The sequence below is a fragment of the Mastigoproctus giganteus genome, chromosome 1 (assembly GCF_048544385.1).
Source record: "Mastigoproctus giganteus isolate SK-2022 chromosome 1, ASM4854438v1, whole genome shotgun sequence".
Taxonomy (NCBI): Eukaryota; Metazoa; Arthropoda; class Arachnida; order Uropygi; family Thelyphonidae; genus Mastigoproctus; species Mastigoproctus giganteus.
Genome location: NC_143575.1, coordinates 12,807,242 through 12,827,499, shown reverse-complemented (window position 1 = coordinate 12,827,499; position 20,258 = coordinate 12,807,242). Strand labels below are relative to the sequence as shown.

General features: G+C 34.9%; 1 protein-coding gene across 4 annotated transcripts in view; it reads right to left on the bottom strand.

The window, feature by feature from the left end:
- Positions 1–494: 494 nt before the first annotated feature.
- SK (small conductance calcium-activated potassium channel) overlaps positions 495–20,258 on the bottom strand; it is a 218,892-nt gene continuing 199,128 nt past the window's right edge. For all 4 annotated transcript variants that reach the window (XM_090371553.1, XM_090371579.1, XM_090371562.1 and 1 more), the window contains 5 exons: positions 18,438–18,573; positions 14,363–14,473; positions 7,075–7,202; positions 6,081–6,150; positions 495–2,676 (listed from right to left, as the gene is read on the bottom strand). In XM_090371553.1, the coding sequence (XP_090227679.1) occupies positions 2,314–2,676; positions 6,081–6,150; positions 7,075–7,202; positions 14,363–14,473; positions 18,438–18,573 (808 nt within the window). In that variant the 3' untranslated portion in view covers positions 495–2,313. The remainder of the gene's footprint in view (positions 2,677–6,080; positions 6,151–7,074; positions 7,203–14,362; positions 14,474–18,437; positions 18,574–20,258) is intronic.

The following is a 20,258-nucleotide window of genomic DNA, read 5'->3' as shown; positions in this document are numbered from 1 at the left end:
AGGAAGAAAAGGATCTGGGAGTTCAGATGTGAAGTTTTCTGAGCAGTGCAAACAGGTGACCAGGAACACTGTATGATCGATTCCAATACTGGGAAACTTCTCCATGTGCTGCCATCTACCGACAGATTTATTAACCACATAACCTATTATTCACATTAAAATGATAATGCATTCAGAACCTAAAAATTAAACTCTAAGCACATATTTTGTTATTTTGAAATTAAATTTCAGGTTTGTTTTATTTATTTATAGAATTTTGTTTTCTTTATTAACCCCAAACATCGGAGTAATCGAATTGGAAATAATCTCCTCGTTGGTGCTGCCATCTACCGGAGAAAATTTAAAATACTCTTTGGTTAAATATTAATTTTGTTATTTTCAGTTGCCGAAATGTGTTCTGGAGTCCATAATGCAGTAATAAAGCAAAAGAATACACACACGGTAGAAATAATTATTCTTTTATTTCTCATTGGAAGGCTTTTGTTCCAGGGGGCATCTGAGTGGGCTTATTTTCAATAATGTATAAATATACTTACTTGAAACAAGGGTCCTGTCGAAGGCTAAGATACAGTCAGGTCTATCACTAAAGATATTCGTAATGGAAGTTCAATGCTGTGCTTCCTCCACCTCGCAAACTAGCGTGTAAATTGAGGAATTTACATCGTGTGTATAAATACTTTGATTTTTTTTATACAGGTTACACATAGTTCATTAATCTTTCGTGGGAAAAAAGATTAACAATATGTTATATAAGTGAAAAAAAATTCGATTTCTACAATTTTAAAACTACAGTTCTCACTCTTAGGTGTGTTTACTCTCCTTCGCTACAGCTTACTAGAAGAATAAAATTTTTTTGTTCATATACTCGACTTCTTTTTATAACTCCCACTTTTAATGAGACGTCTGCATCCCCTCATTTCTAGGAGAGGGAAAGAAAGAAAGGAATGGTAGATAGTTCTTAACCAACTATGATCCTTTGTTTGTTTACTGGATATTTTTTTTCCCCCTAAAGCCTAACCCTATCAGTCTTTTGCTAAATTATGAAAATGCTGCAAGTAATATTAACATTATACAACTTGCAAAATGGAAATAATGAGAGATAACAAAAATAACGTATTGACTAGAAACTTCTACATTATATCACTCGACAGACTATCGAAATACCACGTGCTGATGGCAGCAGAACATTTCAATGCCTTTTTTCCCGCGAACTGTCAATTTCTGCACGCTCCAAGTTCAGCGCCAGCGCGTGCCAATCATTCGATAAACTGTCAGTTTCTCATTGTTGATAGTTTGGCGCACGCGGGCTGAACTGCGTAACAATGGGAAACTAACAGCTAAGTGCTCTTTTCGTTGGTTAATTTCCCATTGTTGCTGCACGTGCCCGATGTGACGCAATAATGAACTAATTTGTCATTTCGGGGCAAATAAAGTCATCGCTAACTTTGATCACGTCAGTATAAACACGTGATAATTCCTGCTGCGTTTATGCTCAGGTTATTCCTGTTTCGTGGAAGAGGATTGGGCAATAATCCTTCGCATTGTGCGGCCCAGCAGCGCATGGCAGACGATAGTAATGTCTTTTGTATTTTACCCTCTTAATTAATAAAAAATAATAATAAAGATGGGTTCAAAATACGCAGCAGGCTTTTTAACAGCCTCAGATGATGATAAAATAAACAGTAAAAAAGAGAGAAAATAAAAAACAGTCCTATTGTTGCGAATTATAAACCACCAGGGGGCGCTCCCCGATGTTTTTTTTTTTTACATCTTTTTCCGAAACTTAAAAAAAAAAAAAAAAAACAGTCCCAAGACAGCGTTGGTTTATACATGGACGGTCCTCCTGCATTCTATGCATCCAACTTTGAGAATCACATTGAAGTTCATCGAAATCATTCCCGTAAATATAACAGCACCAGAAGAAATTGAGATCGGGTCAGAGAAGTCCTTAAGAGTCCAGGAAGCGTATCCTTTAGCTGGTGGAAGAGAAAAAAGGAAGAAAACACAACCAAGGAATGGACGAACGCTGTTTCCATGGTTACCATAAGTTCTGTTTACTTATAGAATCTTTTTTTTTGTTGTTGTTATTGTTGTTTTTGGATGTCCTGACATCAGTAAGTTTCCTTTGGTGCAAAACTGGAGTGGCCACAGATCTGGCTGAAGCACAAGGGGGAGTTGAACTAAATTGATCCCCACCATGATATGAAGTCTTTAGTTTGGAAATCAGCGATCACCACCATTTGCATCGCACTTTGTTTTTCTTGTCACAATCAGGGACTTACTCAATGACCTTTAACCTACTGGATGATGGCGTCAGTTTTCAGTTGACACAGCACGTGGCACTAGGGGAGGTAAGAGGGCGCTGCGAGTCCCACCGGAGGTTAGACTCACCGAAGTCCAGGATGGTCTCGTCGTAAGCGAGGCGGCATCGTCAGGATGGAGGTGAGTGTGCTTTTGTTCTCCTGGGGCTCCTGGGTGGCCCGGGTTTGGTGGCGTGGGTACAGTCTGACTTGCCATTATTGGTAGCTGGGTGATGGTTCTTGATATGACTTCAGGAAGGGCCTCCAGTTGCTCCTGGATGACGTTCAGTCTATCTTCCAGCGACGAGATGCGTTCTTCTATGATCTCGTGCCTCTGATTCATGTCTGACACCAACTCGTACACGTTGTTCTGAGTCTGTAGGGAGAAACACAGAAAGGACAATTATTTGCATTTTGGAATATGGTTGCATGTTACTTGTATTTAGGAGAAATAAATTAACACCGGGGTCACCACTAGATCGCATCTGGTGGTGACCTCTTTTAAGTGGGCATTAAAGTCTTTATTGCCATTCCAAAAGATCTATATAACTTTAAATTTTTAAAATTTTTCTTCATAATCTTACCGATTTAAAATTTTTCTTCATACCTATTTATAAGCGATCTTAATCACTGTACCTATCTTAAATGAATTTTTAAAAACGATCGTTATCAAAAGATTTTAAAAGGATATGTTTTATATCCTAAAAAATAATACCTATCTTAAAAAATACCTAGGGACTCGTATTTTAAAACAAGACCTACACTACCTTTCTTAAAACAAGATAGGGTATAGGCCTAGAATACCTATTTTAAAACCGACCTACCTATCTTGAAACAAGACCTAGAGTACCTTTTTTAAAACATCACCTAGACCTATCTTAAAACAAGACTAGAGTACTTATCTTTTTAACACGACCTACACTACCTACCTTAAAACAAGACCTAGAATATCTATTTTGAAACAAGACCTACACTACCTGCCTTAAAACAAGATAGGGTATGGGTCTAGAGTACCTATTGTAAAACAAGACCGACCTACCTATCTTGAAACAAGACCTAGAGTACCTTTTTTAAAACAACACCTAGACCTATCTTAAAACAAGACTAGAGTACCTATCTTTTTAACACGACCTACACTACCTACCTTAAAACAAGACCTAGAATATCTATTTTGAAACAAGACCTACACTACCTGCCTTAAAACAAGATAGGGTATGGGTCTAGAGTACCTATTTTAAAACAAGACCGACCTACCATTCTTAAAACAAGACCGACCTACCATTCTTAAAACAAGACTAGAGTACCTATCTTTTTAACATGACCTACACTACTTACCTTAAAACAAGACCTAGAATATCTGTTTTAAAACAAGACCTACACTACCTGCCTTAAAACAAGATAGGGTATAGGTCTAGAGTACCTATTTTAAAACAAGACCGACCTATCTTAAAACAAGACCTAGAGTACCTATTTTAAAACATGATCTACACTTACCTATCTTAAAACAATACCTACACTATCTATCTTGAAACAAGACCTATAGTACCTATCTTTTTTTTCCATACCCATTTCTAAAGCTATTTATCATCATACCATCTTCAATGAACTTTTTAAAAGTGATTCTTATCGAAAGATTTTAAAAAGGTATATCTATTTTATATCTTAAAATAATACATAATAATACCTATATTCATAATCACCCACAAAGATATTTATAACCATACCTTTAATATAATTTAATATATATATTTAAATTTATAATTAAAATACGAACCTTTGTATTAAGACAGAGAGAGAGAGAGAGAGAGAGAGAGAGAGAGAGAGAGAGAGAGAGAGAGAGAGAGAGAGAGAGAGAGAGAGAGAAATCAACAGCGAAGCCGTCATACCCTAAGGAGGACTGTATGGAGAAATAGGACAGCCATTGTACAGCAAATAAAATCAGAATTCGACCAAGTCATGTGGTCAGACGAATCACGATGCACTTTGTTTTGCATTGATGGTAAGCAGAGGGTGTGGGGAGAACCTCACAAAGCGATGGACCCTCTTTGCCTTGTTAAGATAACACAAGAATCTGAAAGGGTTGTCATGATATGTGGAATGTTTTGTTGGGTCTGTTGATACCAGTGGAAGGTCGAATGCCATCTGAATTTTGTATCAGATCTACTACATCCTGCAATTACCCTTTTATCCCGAAGGTGATGGCAATGCAATAGTGCATTGTGGCAGAATGTTGCAAGAAGGGTTCAAGAAATGTGACACGGATTTCCACCATCTTCTCTGTCCCCCACATTCACTTGATCTTAATCCTCTTGAGAATGTATGGGACGGGCTGGAGAGAGCTATTGGGCAACGAAGTCCTCTTCCTTCAACTTTTGGCAGCTGTGCGATATTTTGCTGGAAGAATGGTTACAATTAGACCAAAGCACCTTATAGGATCCATGTCCCCCTACCCACTCGTTATTAGAAACAAAGGGGATTGGACACAGAATAATGGTTCGTATTTTTTTGGCCAGGGCGTATATTTATATGTTTAAAGTGGAAGGAACTGGGGCACTTTCCACTCAGGAACTTTGTGGGGCAACAAAACACTAAGGAATATATTATCAGTGGTCATTATGAAAACATCTCAAAATTTTTAATTTGTGGAAAATTCAAAAGAACTTTTCTCTAAGATCTTCAACTAAATATTTTCAGAAGAATATTTTGTTAATTTTTTAATCCTCACGAAAATATCCGAAGTCAATTTTTTCAAAGCATCTTAAAAGGATCTTATTGAGTTTCGAAGAGGCTACTATTTGGTATTTACAAATCACCAAAAAGCGCATTCCTCGGGCAACAACAACCATGGTTCATAAACCACAATCCGGCCCTGGCTATCAGTATTAATTAGGATTAAGTTTCATGTATCGAATATATTCACTTCGTCAAAGAATGGGTTTTGGTGAACCGACTAATAATTTGAGTGGCGAGTGTACATTGGATGGAACAAGTGTCGATAAATCTTTTGCAAGAAATTGCTTTGAAAGCCAGGAAAAAATGACGTCAGCGCTTAAGGGGATGTAAGATAACCCTATCGAAATATCTATTTACTGACATAAACGCACAATATTTTTCATCCCTTAAATAGCAAAGAGAAGGCATCTTGGACCTCGTTGCCAAGAGAGTGTGGACAGTTGTGTTAAGAGGTTTAAATCGAAAACAAAACAAGCAACCAGTGTGTGGGAGCAAACAAGGATTACTCTGTCAGTCCGGTACATGTTGATTGAGGAAAATATCTTCTTCCAAAGACCATCTCTACTTACAGGATCAGAGAACACGGTATTGATCCCATGGAGACAAATATCTCGGATTTCAACTGACGCATTCTAAGCCTAGGTGTCGTAGAAAATCATCTCTTCCAAGACGAAATGCAACTGTTTCCATTGACAGGATTATAAGAGTAGAGGAGGTTAAGGCTTGCAGAACAAACAGATAGGACACTTGCATATTTTTGTTATACCTTCGGGATTCCTTTCACCATGGATAAATGAGCAGTGAATGAAAGATTCTTAAAGAAAAAGTGTATTTTTGCTGTTTTGTGAATATATTGTCTGTTAGTGCATGGATATTTATTAGCAATTAGGGATTTGTTTGGGCATGGGCGCTCAGTCGGTTTGTGGAATACAGAAAACTTAAACATGTGTGTTCGTTAATCTGGGTTAATTATTTTGGGTATGAAAGGTGTCGAGGAAACGTTAAATTGCGTGTGGGGACTTCTGAACCTCTCAATGCGTTCCTTACCTTTGCCATATCAGTGATGGTGTTCGCATTATCCATCAGTTTCCTTTGATCCATCTTTACTTTTCTAAGGCTGAAAGAGAAAATGGCTTCTGTAAGACACTTAATCCTGCAGATTGAAATACATTAAAAAAGTAAGAAAAATCTACTTAAGTACAAGAAAATAAATTGTTCAACAAAAGAATCCCATTGAAGAAACGACCTTCATTGCTCAGGCAATTAGGGAAAAAACCCCCGACGACACTCTGTTGTCATGGCAACCGAATTAAAAGTCATCCCGAGGACTTATCATAATCCCAGATAGAAGCGCGTTAACTACTGGAGATACCAGAATAGATGAATTCCCTTTTTTTTTTTCTTTTGCTTAATGAAGACTGTTCATTGGATTTCATATTAGAGCAGCTCTGCCCTCTTGTGGGAAATTTTCGAACCACTTTTTTTAGAGAGAAAGTTTAGACTTTTTTTGTCATTGAAATAAGAAGCTTGAGGTTGTGGTTTATGATGAGAAGGTAAAAAATATCCGAGAAAAATTCACCAATCAAAATTCCAGAAGATGGATAATGATCTTTTGTTACACGAACACGGGCGACCTTTAACTCCCTCTCCCCTCGGCACCTGACAAGCGGTGATTAATTGTGGCTTTGGCAGCAATAAAAATGATCGATCGAGTAATAGCCATTATTATCGAGCTGCCAGAGGATTTCCATCTATTTTCGATATTCATTGAGATTGGAGATAACGAAGAGGGCCGGCTCGATTGACGCTTAGAAAACTCGAAAGGTCGGGCGCCCAAACGAGATATTTGCATTTTCAAAGTGAAATTTAATGGGATTGTGAACAGTTGTTTTAGATCGCCACTGTTGCCATGATAACAAATCTCATCCGATGCGTTACCATGGTGACGCCACAAATGGAAGCTGGACTGAATGATGGAGAAATGGAAATTGAGTGAAGCCTACAAATGGTTGTCATGGAAACTGAAAAAAAAATTACGTACCTGTAAATGGCGAGTAAAAATTTCCTTTGGTGCGCTCTAACTTTGCCAGCGTTCACCCTCTTCACCAATTTGGTGTGTTTGTAGATCAACCACGTTTCCCTCAACACGTTGGCAGCTGCGTTCTTCAACTGTGAAGAAACAAAGGTTGCTTTAAAATTAAACATTTTGTGTGCTTGAATTTTTTAATTTGAAATTTAAAATTTTTTAAAGTGTTTATTTTTTTAAAGCTGATAACAAATAATGATAATTTGTTAGCTGATAATGTTTATTTTTTTAAAGCTGAAAAATAATTTCTAAAAAAATAAAATAAAATAAGTTAAAATTTAAAATATAAACATTTTAAATGTTTTTAACAATTTAAAATTTTAAAGACGAAATGTTTAAGAATTTTAGAGGAAAGTTAAAAAATAATTTTAAAAAATTCACACCTAAAAATACTTTTAAGGATTACTTTTTCAGATTTTAATACTTAGAGCAATTAAATTTTTAATACTGATTGGAGTTAAATATTTTTTAAAAATATTTCTCGTTGTTAATTTGCATTTTTTAACTTAAATTTTATTTTAGTTTTCTGTTATTACTTGCATTTTTTAATTTACAATTAAAATTAAAATAAAACTAAACGTTTTAAAGTGTTTATTTTTTAAAAGCTGAAAAACAAATTTAAAAAAATAAACATTTAAAGACAAATGGTTAAGAATTTTAGAAGTTAGAATTTAAAATATAAACATTGAAAATTTTAAATTTTTATTTAAAATTTTAAAGACAAATCTTTAAGAATTTTAGAGCTAAGTTAAAAAAATAATTTTAAAAAATTAACACTTAAAATACTTTAAGGATTGTTATCTTTTAAGAGTTTAATAATTAGAGCAATTCGATTAGGTAGTAAATATTTTAAATAATTATTTATTATTAATTCTTTTAATTCATTTATCTTTAAATTAATTTTTTTAAATCATTTTTGATTTTCTAAAATCTTAAGCATTTGTGTTTAAGTATTTATTTTTAAAAATTTAATTTTCAATTTTAAAACTATTCAAAAAAATATAAAAACTTAAGTTTTCTTTTTATCAAAACCCCAAAGACAGGTGATATTAGAACCAGTGTTACTTAGTACCGTGCATGGGTTGAAGGTTGAGAAGTTGAAAGAAGAAAAAAGCTTTATATTTAAAAATTTTAAATTAATTCATTTTAATTTTAAAAATTATATAATTTAAAAATATTTTAAGTATTTAAACAGTTCAAGTATGTAAACATTTTGAACAGAAATTTTATTTTTAAAATTAATCTAACTAAAAACAAACTTTAAAAATAAAACTTTAAAATTTGTCTAACTGTTCTTTAAAGAAAAATTTGGATTTTAATTTTAGACTATTTTTATATTCTTTTAAAATAGTCTTTGATTAATTTTGAAAATTAATCAAAAGTAAAAAACAAATTTTAAAAATGAAATTTTTAAAATTGAATTTCTATTTTAAGAGCAAACGTAATTTATTCATACTGTTTTAGAGTAAAAACAATCATTTGTTTTAAGAATTTAATATCTAGCCTAAAATTAATTGTTTCTTGATTATAAAAAATAACTTTTTTCTCTTTATTTTTTATATCAGATTTCAGTTATTAATTTAAATTTTTATGTTTTTGCAAACCGTGAAAATGGGACTGAGGCGAACCCAGTGTTATCTTCTAGACAGCAAAGTGGCCATAAATATCCTTAAATCGGGCCATAAAATGTAAACAGTCATTCATTCAGCTATCTGATGGAGGCCAAAATCGCATTCGCATTTGGCAAGTGTTACCAATACAGATAAGAATCCGGACATTAGTTATTTGGAGACAAAAGCTATTCAACCAGACTCATTCAGAGACAGCTCAGTGAAGCAAAACCTACTGATAGAAGTTTCATTAGAATCTTCACCAAGGTAGCAAAAGAGATGGGAAGGCGTTGAGAACCATCCGTGTATTCATATCATGTTTTAGCAATTAATGCCATCTTTAAATAAAACCAGACCAACTCCAGATAAGAAGAGCATCACCAAAATACCAGCTGTGGCGAGAGAGAGTTCCAAGAATGACTTTGTAAGTTAAAATTAAACTCTAATTCAGAAGAACAGTGCCCATGGAAGTATTATAGAAAAGGCATTCAGCAGACACAGAAGGTCTATGAGACAGAGAGTGGAGAGACTCTGTTACAGATGACTCATTAATTAACCTAACTGTCCTCTTCTGAATGGAGTCAAGAGAGAGTTCCAAGAGAGTGAGAGAGAGTTCCAAGAATGACTTTAAGTTAAAATTAAACTCCAATTAACACACTGGTATACGTGTCCAGAACAAAAACAAGTTGCAATCTAGCCATGACTGTGAATGCACACAGGTGGAAGTTATGAATCAACAATGGTAGCACTACAGGGACCAGGTTTTTTGGGATGATCCCTTTCTTAAATCCAAGAACGCGTTGGAATCCATGAATCAAAACTGATAAAAGTAGCAATTTTGGGATCAGTACGCGCTTTAGACCTCTTTTAGATGGCTTTACCTTGAAAAGCTGAAATGTCTACGTTGCGATGCCTTGTCTGCATGAAAACAGAGTTCTTCATCCCGAAAACTACCAACGGACTATAAAATACGCACAATTTCTAGATGTTCATAAATTTAGCTAAAGTAACAGAATTCTTGGTCAGCCCCCTCACCCGGGAATTACAAGGACTTTTTTTAAAGAGAAAATACCGTCTTAAATACTAGTTTAAGAAACCTGGTAAGTTGAAGACTAGTTTAAGAAACAAGATGTGATTTCAGTGTTAGTTAACTTTTGGTAGTGCAGTGTAGATGCGGAAATTTAGTAGTCGCGAAGCTGCAGATCGTAGTCCTGCCGTTGAGGACATTAACCAGTCTGCGCTTAAAGTGATGAACGCAGGAAGAAGAAGGATTGAAAGAGAAATAACTGTTCTTTAGAGTGAAGTGTTCTATCAAAGTACATCTCCTCATGGGCTGTGGCAGAATGAAATATAGGGGCTAAAACACAGTTGTAAAGAAAGCGATTTGGCCCGGAAAGTAGTTGCACAGTGCAGAGGAAGGAAGTGATGTTGGCTGAGAATTTATGGCCGCACCCATTTAAGAGATAGACGGATCTGTCATGTGAAAATGCTGACTGGCATTACCTCGCTTCCAAAGATGGTCATAAACACAGTTAAGGAAGCCGTGGAATAGAAAAAAAAAAATGTTTTTAATAACAAATTTACTGTGTTGAAGATATTAAATGTTTTATTGCTCGAGCTGTTCGCATGGAAACTATCCAAAGCTGTTAAAATTTCCTCTTCTTGGAACTTGGTCGGCGAGGGAATCAATTCCTTAAGTTTTCTTAAGAAATCAAGCTGTAAAAAAACACACGGCGTTTCTTAGAGACAAAAGTGATCGTGTTAGGATTTATACCGAGTATTTATGATCTTTGAAGTGCTGTCGTATCTTAGGGGGACTGCCGTAAGGAGTCGAAGTACTCGGAGAAAGATCCTAACTTCATTCAATGGGTAATGGTGGAAAGATATAAACTGTGGAACTATATTACGCCGCGGATTATGATGTTGTTGCAAGCGGTAATGCTCTAGCCAATGCCTATTGACTCCATGCTTGCATCGCACATTTCGCACCTTCCTCTCTAACCAATCTTGGTGTCTTAACCATCGTACACTTCCACTCTTATATAAAGTTGTTCCTCCCTCTCTGTACTTATACTTATGGCGCTGGTGCCTGGTTCTGGTACGTTAAAAAAGGTTCACCTTCAGAAAAATTAATCGTTTATTCAGCGATGCATGCTTTTAATCATGAATCCAACATGTACAGTTCCAAAAGCTTCGTTTCAGGTCATAAATGGCTTTAAAATTGTGGCTGTCTTCCACTAGACCTCCAGATAATCTTCCGTGGATTTTGTTCACTTTTTTTTGGATACATTTTAAATACTTAATGTGATCCTTAAATTGAAAAGAAAATCTGCTGGAACTTTATCGAACTTCAGCAGGATCGTTGGCCCAGTTCTTCCAAAGGACCGGTCATACAAAAATATATTCCATTTGTTTCTTTGAATTTTAAACTGTCTGATTTACCTTTATGTTTCTATAGCCCACCCTAGGATTGAGAGCATGTCCTCCGTAAGTGTCTGCTTTATAATGATCTTCTTCAGCCACTCTTGCACTTCATTTTCTTCTGGGAACGAACCTTCTCTTCTGACATCAAAGGAAATATTTAACCTTCTTTCAGCACTTTGCTTGCAACACCTTACCCGCCGTAATCAGATTATGCTTTCTCGAGACTGTAGTGATTCCTCGCTCCAGTTTCCATCTCTCCTGAAAGCCCCAGCTAAACAAATTATCTGGACTACAAATCAACACTGCGTTCTGCAGCTGAGCTACAACTCCATCTGCTGAATTCTACTGAATCCTTTCTGGACCTCTCCACCATCACTGCTGGCCTCAGATGGGCTGTGAGCCGAGATTATTTGCTGGCACAGCTTGTGCTGGAATCTTCCTCATTTTTTTTTCCTAACCTTTTCTAGACGCTTGAGTGAGTGAGCCTGTGGGTGCGCTGGCTCCAGGTTTCTATAGCGGGATTACATTTTAAATATGTTTGATACTCAACCAACTTTCACAACTTGGTAGGCCTACCATCCACTGCAAAAAGCCGTAACCGTTGATATACCTAGGACCTACAGTGGTAGTCACACAAATTGCGTCACTTTCCTAACAATTCCCTTTATAAGTAAAATTCAAGGCACTCTTACATCATCCTGTAAACGTAGTGTGATAGCATCACCATTTTGTAATATTAGAATGGTATTGCATCATAATTCTGTAATATTAGAATGGCAATGCATCATCTTATCTGTTAAAGCGTCCACCTGCTGCTATCTGTCTTCACTCTTTGTTAGTTATTTCCAAGGAAGAAATCCTGATTATTGCTCTTGATGCGGAGGGCTTTTTTGGTCGACATGTAGCTGAAAAAGTTGGCTGTAAACTAGTGTAGTGTGTCAAGGTTGCTCAAAAAGAAACGAGAGACAGGAGATGAAGAAAACGTGGAACCGGACTGAAACGGAAAAGTACTGCACCACAGTACAGAATTTTGAAGCGTCTACGTCTCCGTGATTGTTTTAAGTTGTGATTTGAGTGCTACGCAACCTTTGGTAATTATTTAAATTGTAATATCTGCATTTGGGGAAAATTTACAGTGGTACAATTTATGTGACAGCTACTGTACATGTAAAGTAATAGGAAATTTAATCAGAAATAAAACGTTTTAATTTAACTTTTGGAATACAGGGTGTTTAAGCATAATACAAACGTATTAATGAATTAGAGACTTCATAATTAAGAGCTGTTATCATCTACCAGTGAATAGCAGGCCGGATCCGGGATCTTTCAATAAACCAAATAAAGAAAAAATTGATTTTTTTCGACTTCTCCCAAAAGTTAATTTACTTCTTAATTAGAAATAATGTTGGTTGGAGTTTGGTGAAAGCACTGCTGGTAGAAGGCAGTTATAGAGACAAATATTTGTTACTGTTTAAACGTAGCATCGGCAAGTTTTTCTATATTAAAAATGGAAGCTCGCCAGCGACATCTGCCAGGAAAGTTTTGGCAGCAAGTACTTTGTGACATAGTTCATATATCATTATCAAACTTACAGATGTCACATTTCTGCGACATGGCACCGAAAACAGGGGCCCACAATGCTTTTGAATCCTTTTAAGAAGGCGTCAAGATTGTATCTTTGACAATTTCCACCTTGTATCTAAAATTACATTCATAAAAGAGAGCCAAGAGACGTAAAGTTTGGATGAAAAAATATGTAAGCGAGAGAATAAATTAAATATTTAAATAATAAAAGTAGTTCCGGGAATAATTTTCATTTTTAATACGCCACAACAATTCACTAAAACAATAAAAAAAAAAAAAAGGAAGAAAAGCATGTGCTTGAGTTCATTGTTAATGCACTATCGCGTGCTGCTTGTTGATTTAGTACGAAATTAACCGAAACGTAGACAGTTCAACAATTCATTGAGAAAACAGGTGGCTTTTAATTGTTAATGCGCGAGCATCGTTGTCTGTTTCTTCTTTTGGCTCCATTTCTAGAGATTAGAATTGACCAATCACGCGATGCTATTGTTGTTGCTGCGAACCTTTTGATGTTTCATTTCACGCACGTGACTTCTTTAGGAATTTTGATTGTCTATTTCGTGTGCACGTGGCTTCTTTAGGAATTTTGTCAATTTGGTGCACGTGACTTCTTTATGAATTTTGATTGTCTATTTCGTGCGCGTGGCTTCTTTAGGAATTTTGTCTATTTCGTGCACGTGATTTTAGGAATTTTGATCGTATATTTCGTGTGCACGTGGCTTCTTTAGGAATTTTAATTGTCTATTTTGTGCACGTGACTTATTTAGGAATTTTGTCAATTTCATGCATGTGATTTCTTTAGGAATTTTGATTGTTGTATGAACGTGACTGAGAATGAAAATGTTCATTCATGATCATCTAGGAATTTATGTTCTTTCCATGCGCAGATCTTTAAAAAAAAAAAAAAACTGCAAAAATATCGAACAAATTCTAATAATTCTAATTTTTTCTAATGATCTAAATAATCTAATATAATGATCTAAATAACTAAATAATCTAATATAATGATCTAAATAACTAAATAATCTAATACAGTATAATGATCTAATTTTCTAATGCTCTAATGATTCTTTTTTTTTTTTTTTTTTTTTTTTTTTTTTAACGATTCCAGTGATTTTTTTAATGCGAATAACTGGAAATACCATGTTTTGGAAAATAATGTTGAGAATTTCGTAATTTTCCTATCCATTAGGCAGGAGGTTGAATTAGAAACAAATTCTTCAAGGAGAACTTTTGTTTTATACACTATAGTCATTAAATTTTTGGTTAAAACACCGAAGTTATTAAAAATATAATTTTTTTATTAATGGGAAGCATGTTTTCATAACAGTAGTTGAGATTCCCTTGTGTAGGACAGATGCCAACTATATTCGAAAACTTTAGAAAGGTAGCGAAGCTTGGATTTTTATCGACAGATGGTATTGGCAACTTGCCAAGAATGTCAAACACTTTTATTTTCAGGATTTTTTCCCCCGGGTCACTTACTGAAAGAAAATTTCCGATTCCTGCTAGAAACAAATATCGACTGTGTTATGTTTCTAATATTTACAGCAATTAATTGGGTTGATATTGCCGAAATAGGTTGGTAAACCGGTTATAGATGAGGAGCAGAAATTTCTACTTACCCTTTTCGTTAACTGCGTGTCCATCATAAAATTGTGGACATGCTTCTCGGCCCTGGTCAGTTCTAACTTCCTGGCGATGACAGCTACCACAAGAGCCGTACAACCGGCACCCTGAAATCAAACAGAATCTTTAATCCCTGCGTGTAAGTCTGCACAACGCGGATTGATCAATATATCAATGCATCGGGCAAAAATGTAGTATGGGGGACTGATGGGGCATTCGGTTGCGAAATATGACCAGCGCGACTCAAAAATTGATCGGAGTCCAGTACCAGTCCCCGATATTACAATTATGCCTTGAAATGTATAGTGGGCTGTGTACAAAGTGCTCGTTTGCATTGTCTTCTATCTGTCAATGTCTTCATTCTTTTTTCGCGCTCCACTATTATCGGTTTTTGTGAACAGGGGTCCTCCGGTGGAAATAAGCTGTTGGGTTTATCAGACTTCATTTTCCTCGAGGCTCTCTTTCTCCGCGTTGCTCTTTCAACGCGGGATTATCTTATTTACATATTCACAGCGTCAACAGCAGAGGGGGCGGGAGAGGTTTCTTGTTCGATACGAAATTGAAGTGCTGGAAACAGAGCTTCGGTTATCATTACACAAATGGTGTCCTTCAGGACAAGCGGGGACGATGTACGATTTGATAACGTGTTTATTTTTGTACTTTTAAAGCTTCGTTTTAGGATTATTCGTGTGCCACTGTTGCGAAATCAATGGTAAACGACCAGGAGTATTGATCCAAGGAGATATACGCTGGATATCTTTGAAACCATTAATATATGAAGCCATGACAACACTTCAAATATTTGGAATTCCATTCTACCTGAAAATGTTATTTATCGGTGTCTTAACCAACAATTGCTATTGTTTTTAATTATCCTAAATTCTAGGCGGCTTACAGAAAGTTAAGGGGGCAGGGGGACAGACCGCAATATCAAAAATGGCAAAGAAAAGAAACGAAAAATTAAGAATTTCAAAACAAAGAGTTCAGAAAGTCATCCAGGTCAACAAAAGACAATTTTCAAGAGAAAGAGGGCGGATTAAATATTAAAAAGCGACAAATAATAATCATAACATGTTCGAACTTGTTTTTCTCGATGTCCGAAAGAGGATATCGAGAAAAAAACAAGAAATTTTATGGTATTCTAATACTGAGAATTCTAACACTTGAACCTTTCGAAGAAGTGCCCATGGAAATATCTGTAGAAAAGGCATGTAGCAGAAGCTGAACTTTTGTGTGCTAGGGAGTGGGCAGAGTTTAAGGGGAAACTCTACGACCCGCTCTTTTCGCCATCGTATCAGAAGGAAAGTATGAAAAGACTTAACCTTTGACCTCGCTTGAATACGTGGACGGCGAATTCCAGAGGGGGAACATTGATCGATGTCTTTTAATTATAAGTTTTTATAAAGCCTAGCATTTCCTTCGACTTCCCACCCTCCTAGGTTCCACAGTAATAATGACAGATCACCAACCGGTTTAAAATAAAAAATATATATATTGGAGAGTTAAATAACTGGAGCATGCGTGTAACGCCCAGACCAAGCAGGCGAACTCCTTCGATCGTTTGCTGAGCCTTTTCTCTTTTGCAGATGTGACCCTGACGATGTATTAAATTCATCGCTCTTTCAACTCGACAGGCATATGAGTACACAATGCAACCAGAGGTGCAATCTACTTTACAATGATATCAAACGGTCTACAATTCCTCCCTCCAAGAGGGGAGTTTGCTGGTTGGAGTGGAAAAAAGAATCGATCCCATAATTCTTTTATCTATCATCACTGGGGCTGCCGTTTTTTATCTCCCTTAATGCTATCAGCAACCATTGCTGGCAAAAACAGTTTCCGTGCGTGCTGTGATATCAGCTCCCAGAAGGCTAGCCCTCCCCCCCTCGTCCGTATAATCTCGCTCCTAGTGCTGACGTGCAGATATTTATGATGAGGCAATAAATTGTGATAAATAAAGGGATGAAAAACGTCCAGTACAAACACTGCATGCAGTCAGCACAGCTTCAAAGTGATCACCGTTCATTACTCCCCTTAACTCGCCTCCCCAATAGTATTACTGAAGAAATTTTCACTTCTCTGTAGCCCCATCTGTGGATTCTCAGTACAATTTATTCCATATGGCTTCTCCATGCGTCTCATCCAAACATTGTTTAGTTCTACCCCTTCTATTATCTGATTTATTGCCCGCTCCTGTCTCTCTTTATCATTCTCTTTATCATTTCGCGAAACAACCCTTATTAAGAGTATTCCACAATGAAAATAAATATTTACTGATTTTAACCTCCGATAACTTCAAGTTATACAACAAATAAAAAGTTACATTGTGCCAAACGATAGTTTTCAATTATTACAGCAAATAAAAATTTGTACCGTACCGAACGATCGATTTCATTTGTAACAAATAAAAAATTACTGTGCCAAACGACAGTCCTCAATTGTTGTAACAAATAAAAATTTGTAATGTGCCAAGCGATAATTTTCAATTGTTGTAAAAAATAAGAAATGTGCCAAACAATAGTTCCTAATTGTTGTCACGAGTGTATACACGGTGGGCCATGCGTTAGTTTACCGAGAGATGAAAAAAAAAAAAAAAAAAAAAAAATGGAGGTTTCAAAGATATCTGTACAAGGCTTCCTTCACTGCTCTGCCCTCTATAATATTCGCATAACCAACAGTTTTCAGACATCTACTTATTCGTCAGTGTCCTAACACTTTTGGTAACTTAGTGTATATCGCAATAGGACTTAATCTATTGTCAGTTACGATAAGAAATCGTAAGTTATGGTGACAATTTTCGTTCTCCTCAGCAGCCGAAAACCATCGTCTGCTATATTGCGATTGTTGTTTATTTCAACAATTGAATGTCATAACAATAAATATAGCCGTCCTCACAACAGAATATTGTTGTTTACTTGTATGAAGTGTACACCGGAAGAATTTCTAGAACGATGCTGATTATTGCAACAAACAGAAATTCATAGTACCGCGCACGCGCAATGATTTTAAATTTTTGAAAGGGACAATAAAGTTTAATGAGATTTGCAATACTTGAAATGTTCTCACATTGAGTTATAGGAAGTAGATGTGTTTATGGTTAGAATTTTCTCAAAATTGCCAGTCCACATGGACTCTTTTTACTGACTTGATGGATTTCAACAATGTTTAATTCTTCGAAGGGAGAAAGATGAATGGTGAGAGGGTCACGAATCCTTAGCAATTTTGTTTCAACAATATAACTGGAGAATTATCCATCAATACTTCCTGTCCAATAAAACGGAGATGAGAGAGGAAGGTGAAAAGCCCGATTCATCACTGCAGCCGACAGTGTAACCCCCAATGAGACCAGGAATTTTCTAACGTACAAAGAACACTTCACAACTTCCAGAAAAAAAAAAAAAAAAACATTTTAAATCTCCCTTTTGAAGCTTCTCAAGATATCCATAGAGCAGACTAGATGCGATTTACTATTAGTCTAAACACGCATGCGCAGACATCTTAGTGACAAGATAACTCGGATTAACGAGGCGTCAGTATATGGCTTCTGCGAATATACATTTACTGACGTGTGTAAACGAAGTGTGTTCTATGGCTGGTTTCGCTCTTTCACCGATAAAAATTCCCAAAAAGAAATTTACAGTTGGTGATAAGAGCAGTCGATTATTTTTGCGCGAAAAGTACCATACGTGGTCTGCGTTGCATCTTCCCTTTGACCTGGCCTTCATCGATCGTAGTTGTCGAAAACTTTGGTCGTGTCTCAATGATTTCGGCGTAACGGCCCCCCTAAGTGCGTATCGATCAATAATCGATAACTATAGCCTGGAACTGTGGCTCACAACAACACGATATTGTTCTGACTTTCTCCACTCAAGTCCATTCGCAATTCGTATCGCGTCGCCAGATGGCAACCTGTACTTTGCCGGGATCACTGTAATCCACTGCGTCCTATAATCTAGTGAATCGACGCTCGAAATATAATGGTTGTGGGCAGCGTCCCTAGATGGATGGAGAGGTCTGAGTGCTCTTATATAGGCAGGGAAAGGAATTTTTCCCGAAAAAATATGAACTTACCATTAAGCCCGTGATGACGGCGATGCCCCTGCCGCAATATGTGTTAGGCACTATATCTCCGTAGCCAACAGACAGGAAGGTTATAGCTGTTAGCCACATCGTATTCAGAAGATTAGCATGTTCTTCATCATGGTACCTAAAATAAAGAAGAATTCAATTTTAGCTGGCGATATAACATAAACCATCTTTAAAAATAGATTTCACAATGTATTTTACATTAAATTTATTGTAATTTATAATTTTAATGTTAATATATTTTACTCTAAATTTATTTTAATTTGTAATTTATCGTTAATTAAATTTATTTTATATTAAATTTATAGTAATTTATAATTTTAATGTTAATTAAAGATAATTTACACTAAATTTATTGTAATTTGAGTTCGTTTTCATTTTTATTTTATTATTATTTTAACGTTAATTACAATTGTACTTTTAATGTTAATTGCAATGTATTTTTACGTAAATTTATTGTAATATGAATTTTAGTGTTGACTACAATGCATTTTACACTAAATTATTGTAATTTCAATTTGTTTTATTTTATTTTATTTTTATTTATTATTATTATTTTATTTTATTTAATTATTGTTATTATTTTATCATTATTATTTTATTTAGTTATTATTATTATTATTATTATTATTATTATTATGTTAATTGCAATGCATTTTATACTAAATTATTGTAATTTGAATTTGTTTTATTTTATTTTTATTTATTATTATTTTATTTTGATGTTAATTGGAAAGTATTTTTCATTAATTTATAGTAATTTGTAATTTTAATGTTAATTATAATCTATTTAATGCTAAATTTATTTAAAATTGTAATTATTTTATTTTATTATTATTAATTTTTATTTTATTTTATTTCAATGTTAATACAGTGTATTTTCACTAAATTTATTGTAATCTGAGTTTCTTTTATTTTATTATTATTATTTATTTTAATGTTAATTACAATGCATTTTACCCTAAAATTATTTAATTAATTTGTTTTTTTTTAAATTATTATTTAATTTAATTTTAATTATTTTTATTGTAATTTCCTTAATAGCTAAAACTATTGTAATTTCACGGTTGCAATTTCTATTGTTAAATGAATTTCGTTCGAAGACAGCAGCTGATTGTTAGATCGAAATCCAGCAGACTTCATATTGTTGAAATGCATTTCGATAGAAGATTGCAGTTCATTGTTAGATCGAAATCCAGAACAATGCTCATTGTTGAAATGAGCATCGGAATTCTACTGTTGAAAGGAATTTCGACGGAAGATTGCAGTTGATTTTTAGATTAAAATCCAGCAGACTTCATATTTTTGAAATGGATTTCAATGGAAGACTGCAGTTCATTTAACAATGAACTGCAGTCTTCCACCAAAATCCAGAACAATGCTCATTGTTCAAATGAGTTCTATTGTTGAAATGGATTTCAATGGAAGACTGCAGTTAATTGTTAGATCAAAATCCAGAACAATGCTCATTGTTAGATAAAAATCCAGAACAATGCTCATTGTTCAAATGAGATCTATTGTTGAAAGGAATTTCATTGTTAGATCAAAATCTAGCAGACTTCGTATTGTTGAAATGAATTCTATTGTTGAAATGGATTTCGATGGAAGACTTCGGAAATGCACTTTTGAAATACACATTTATTTATTAAATAGACATTTATCATTAGAAAAAAATCGAATTTTAAATCTACGTTGCTTAATATTAATGTCATTGATATTTCATTGTCGGAAAAAAATTCAAACCCACCGATTTTTGATTTAAATTATCGGAAGCCGGTTCTTGCAAGCTCTAGAAAAAAAATAAAT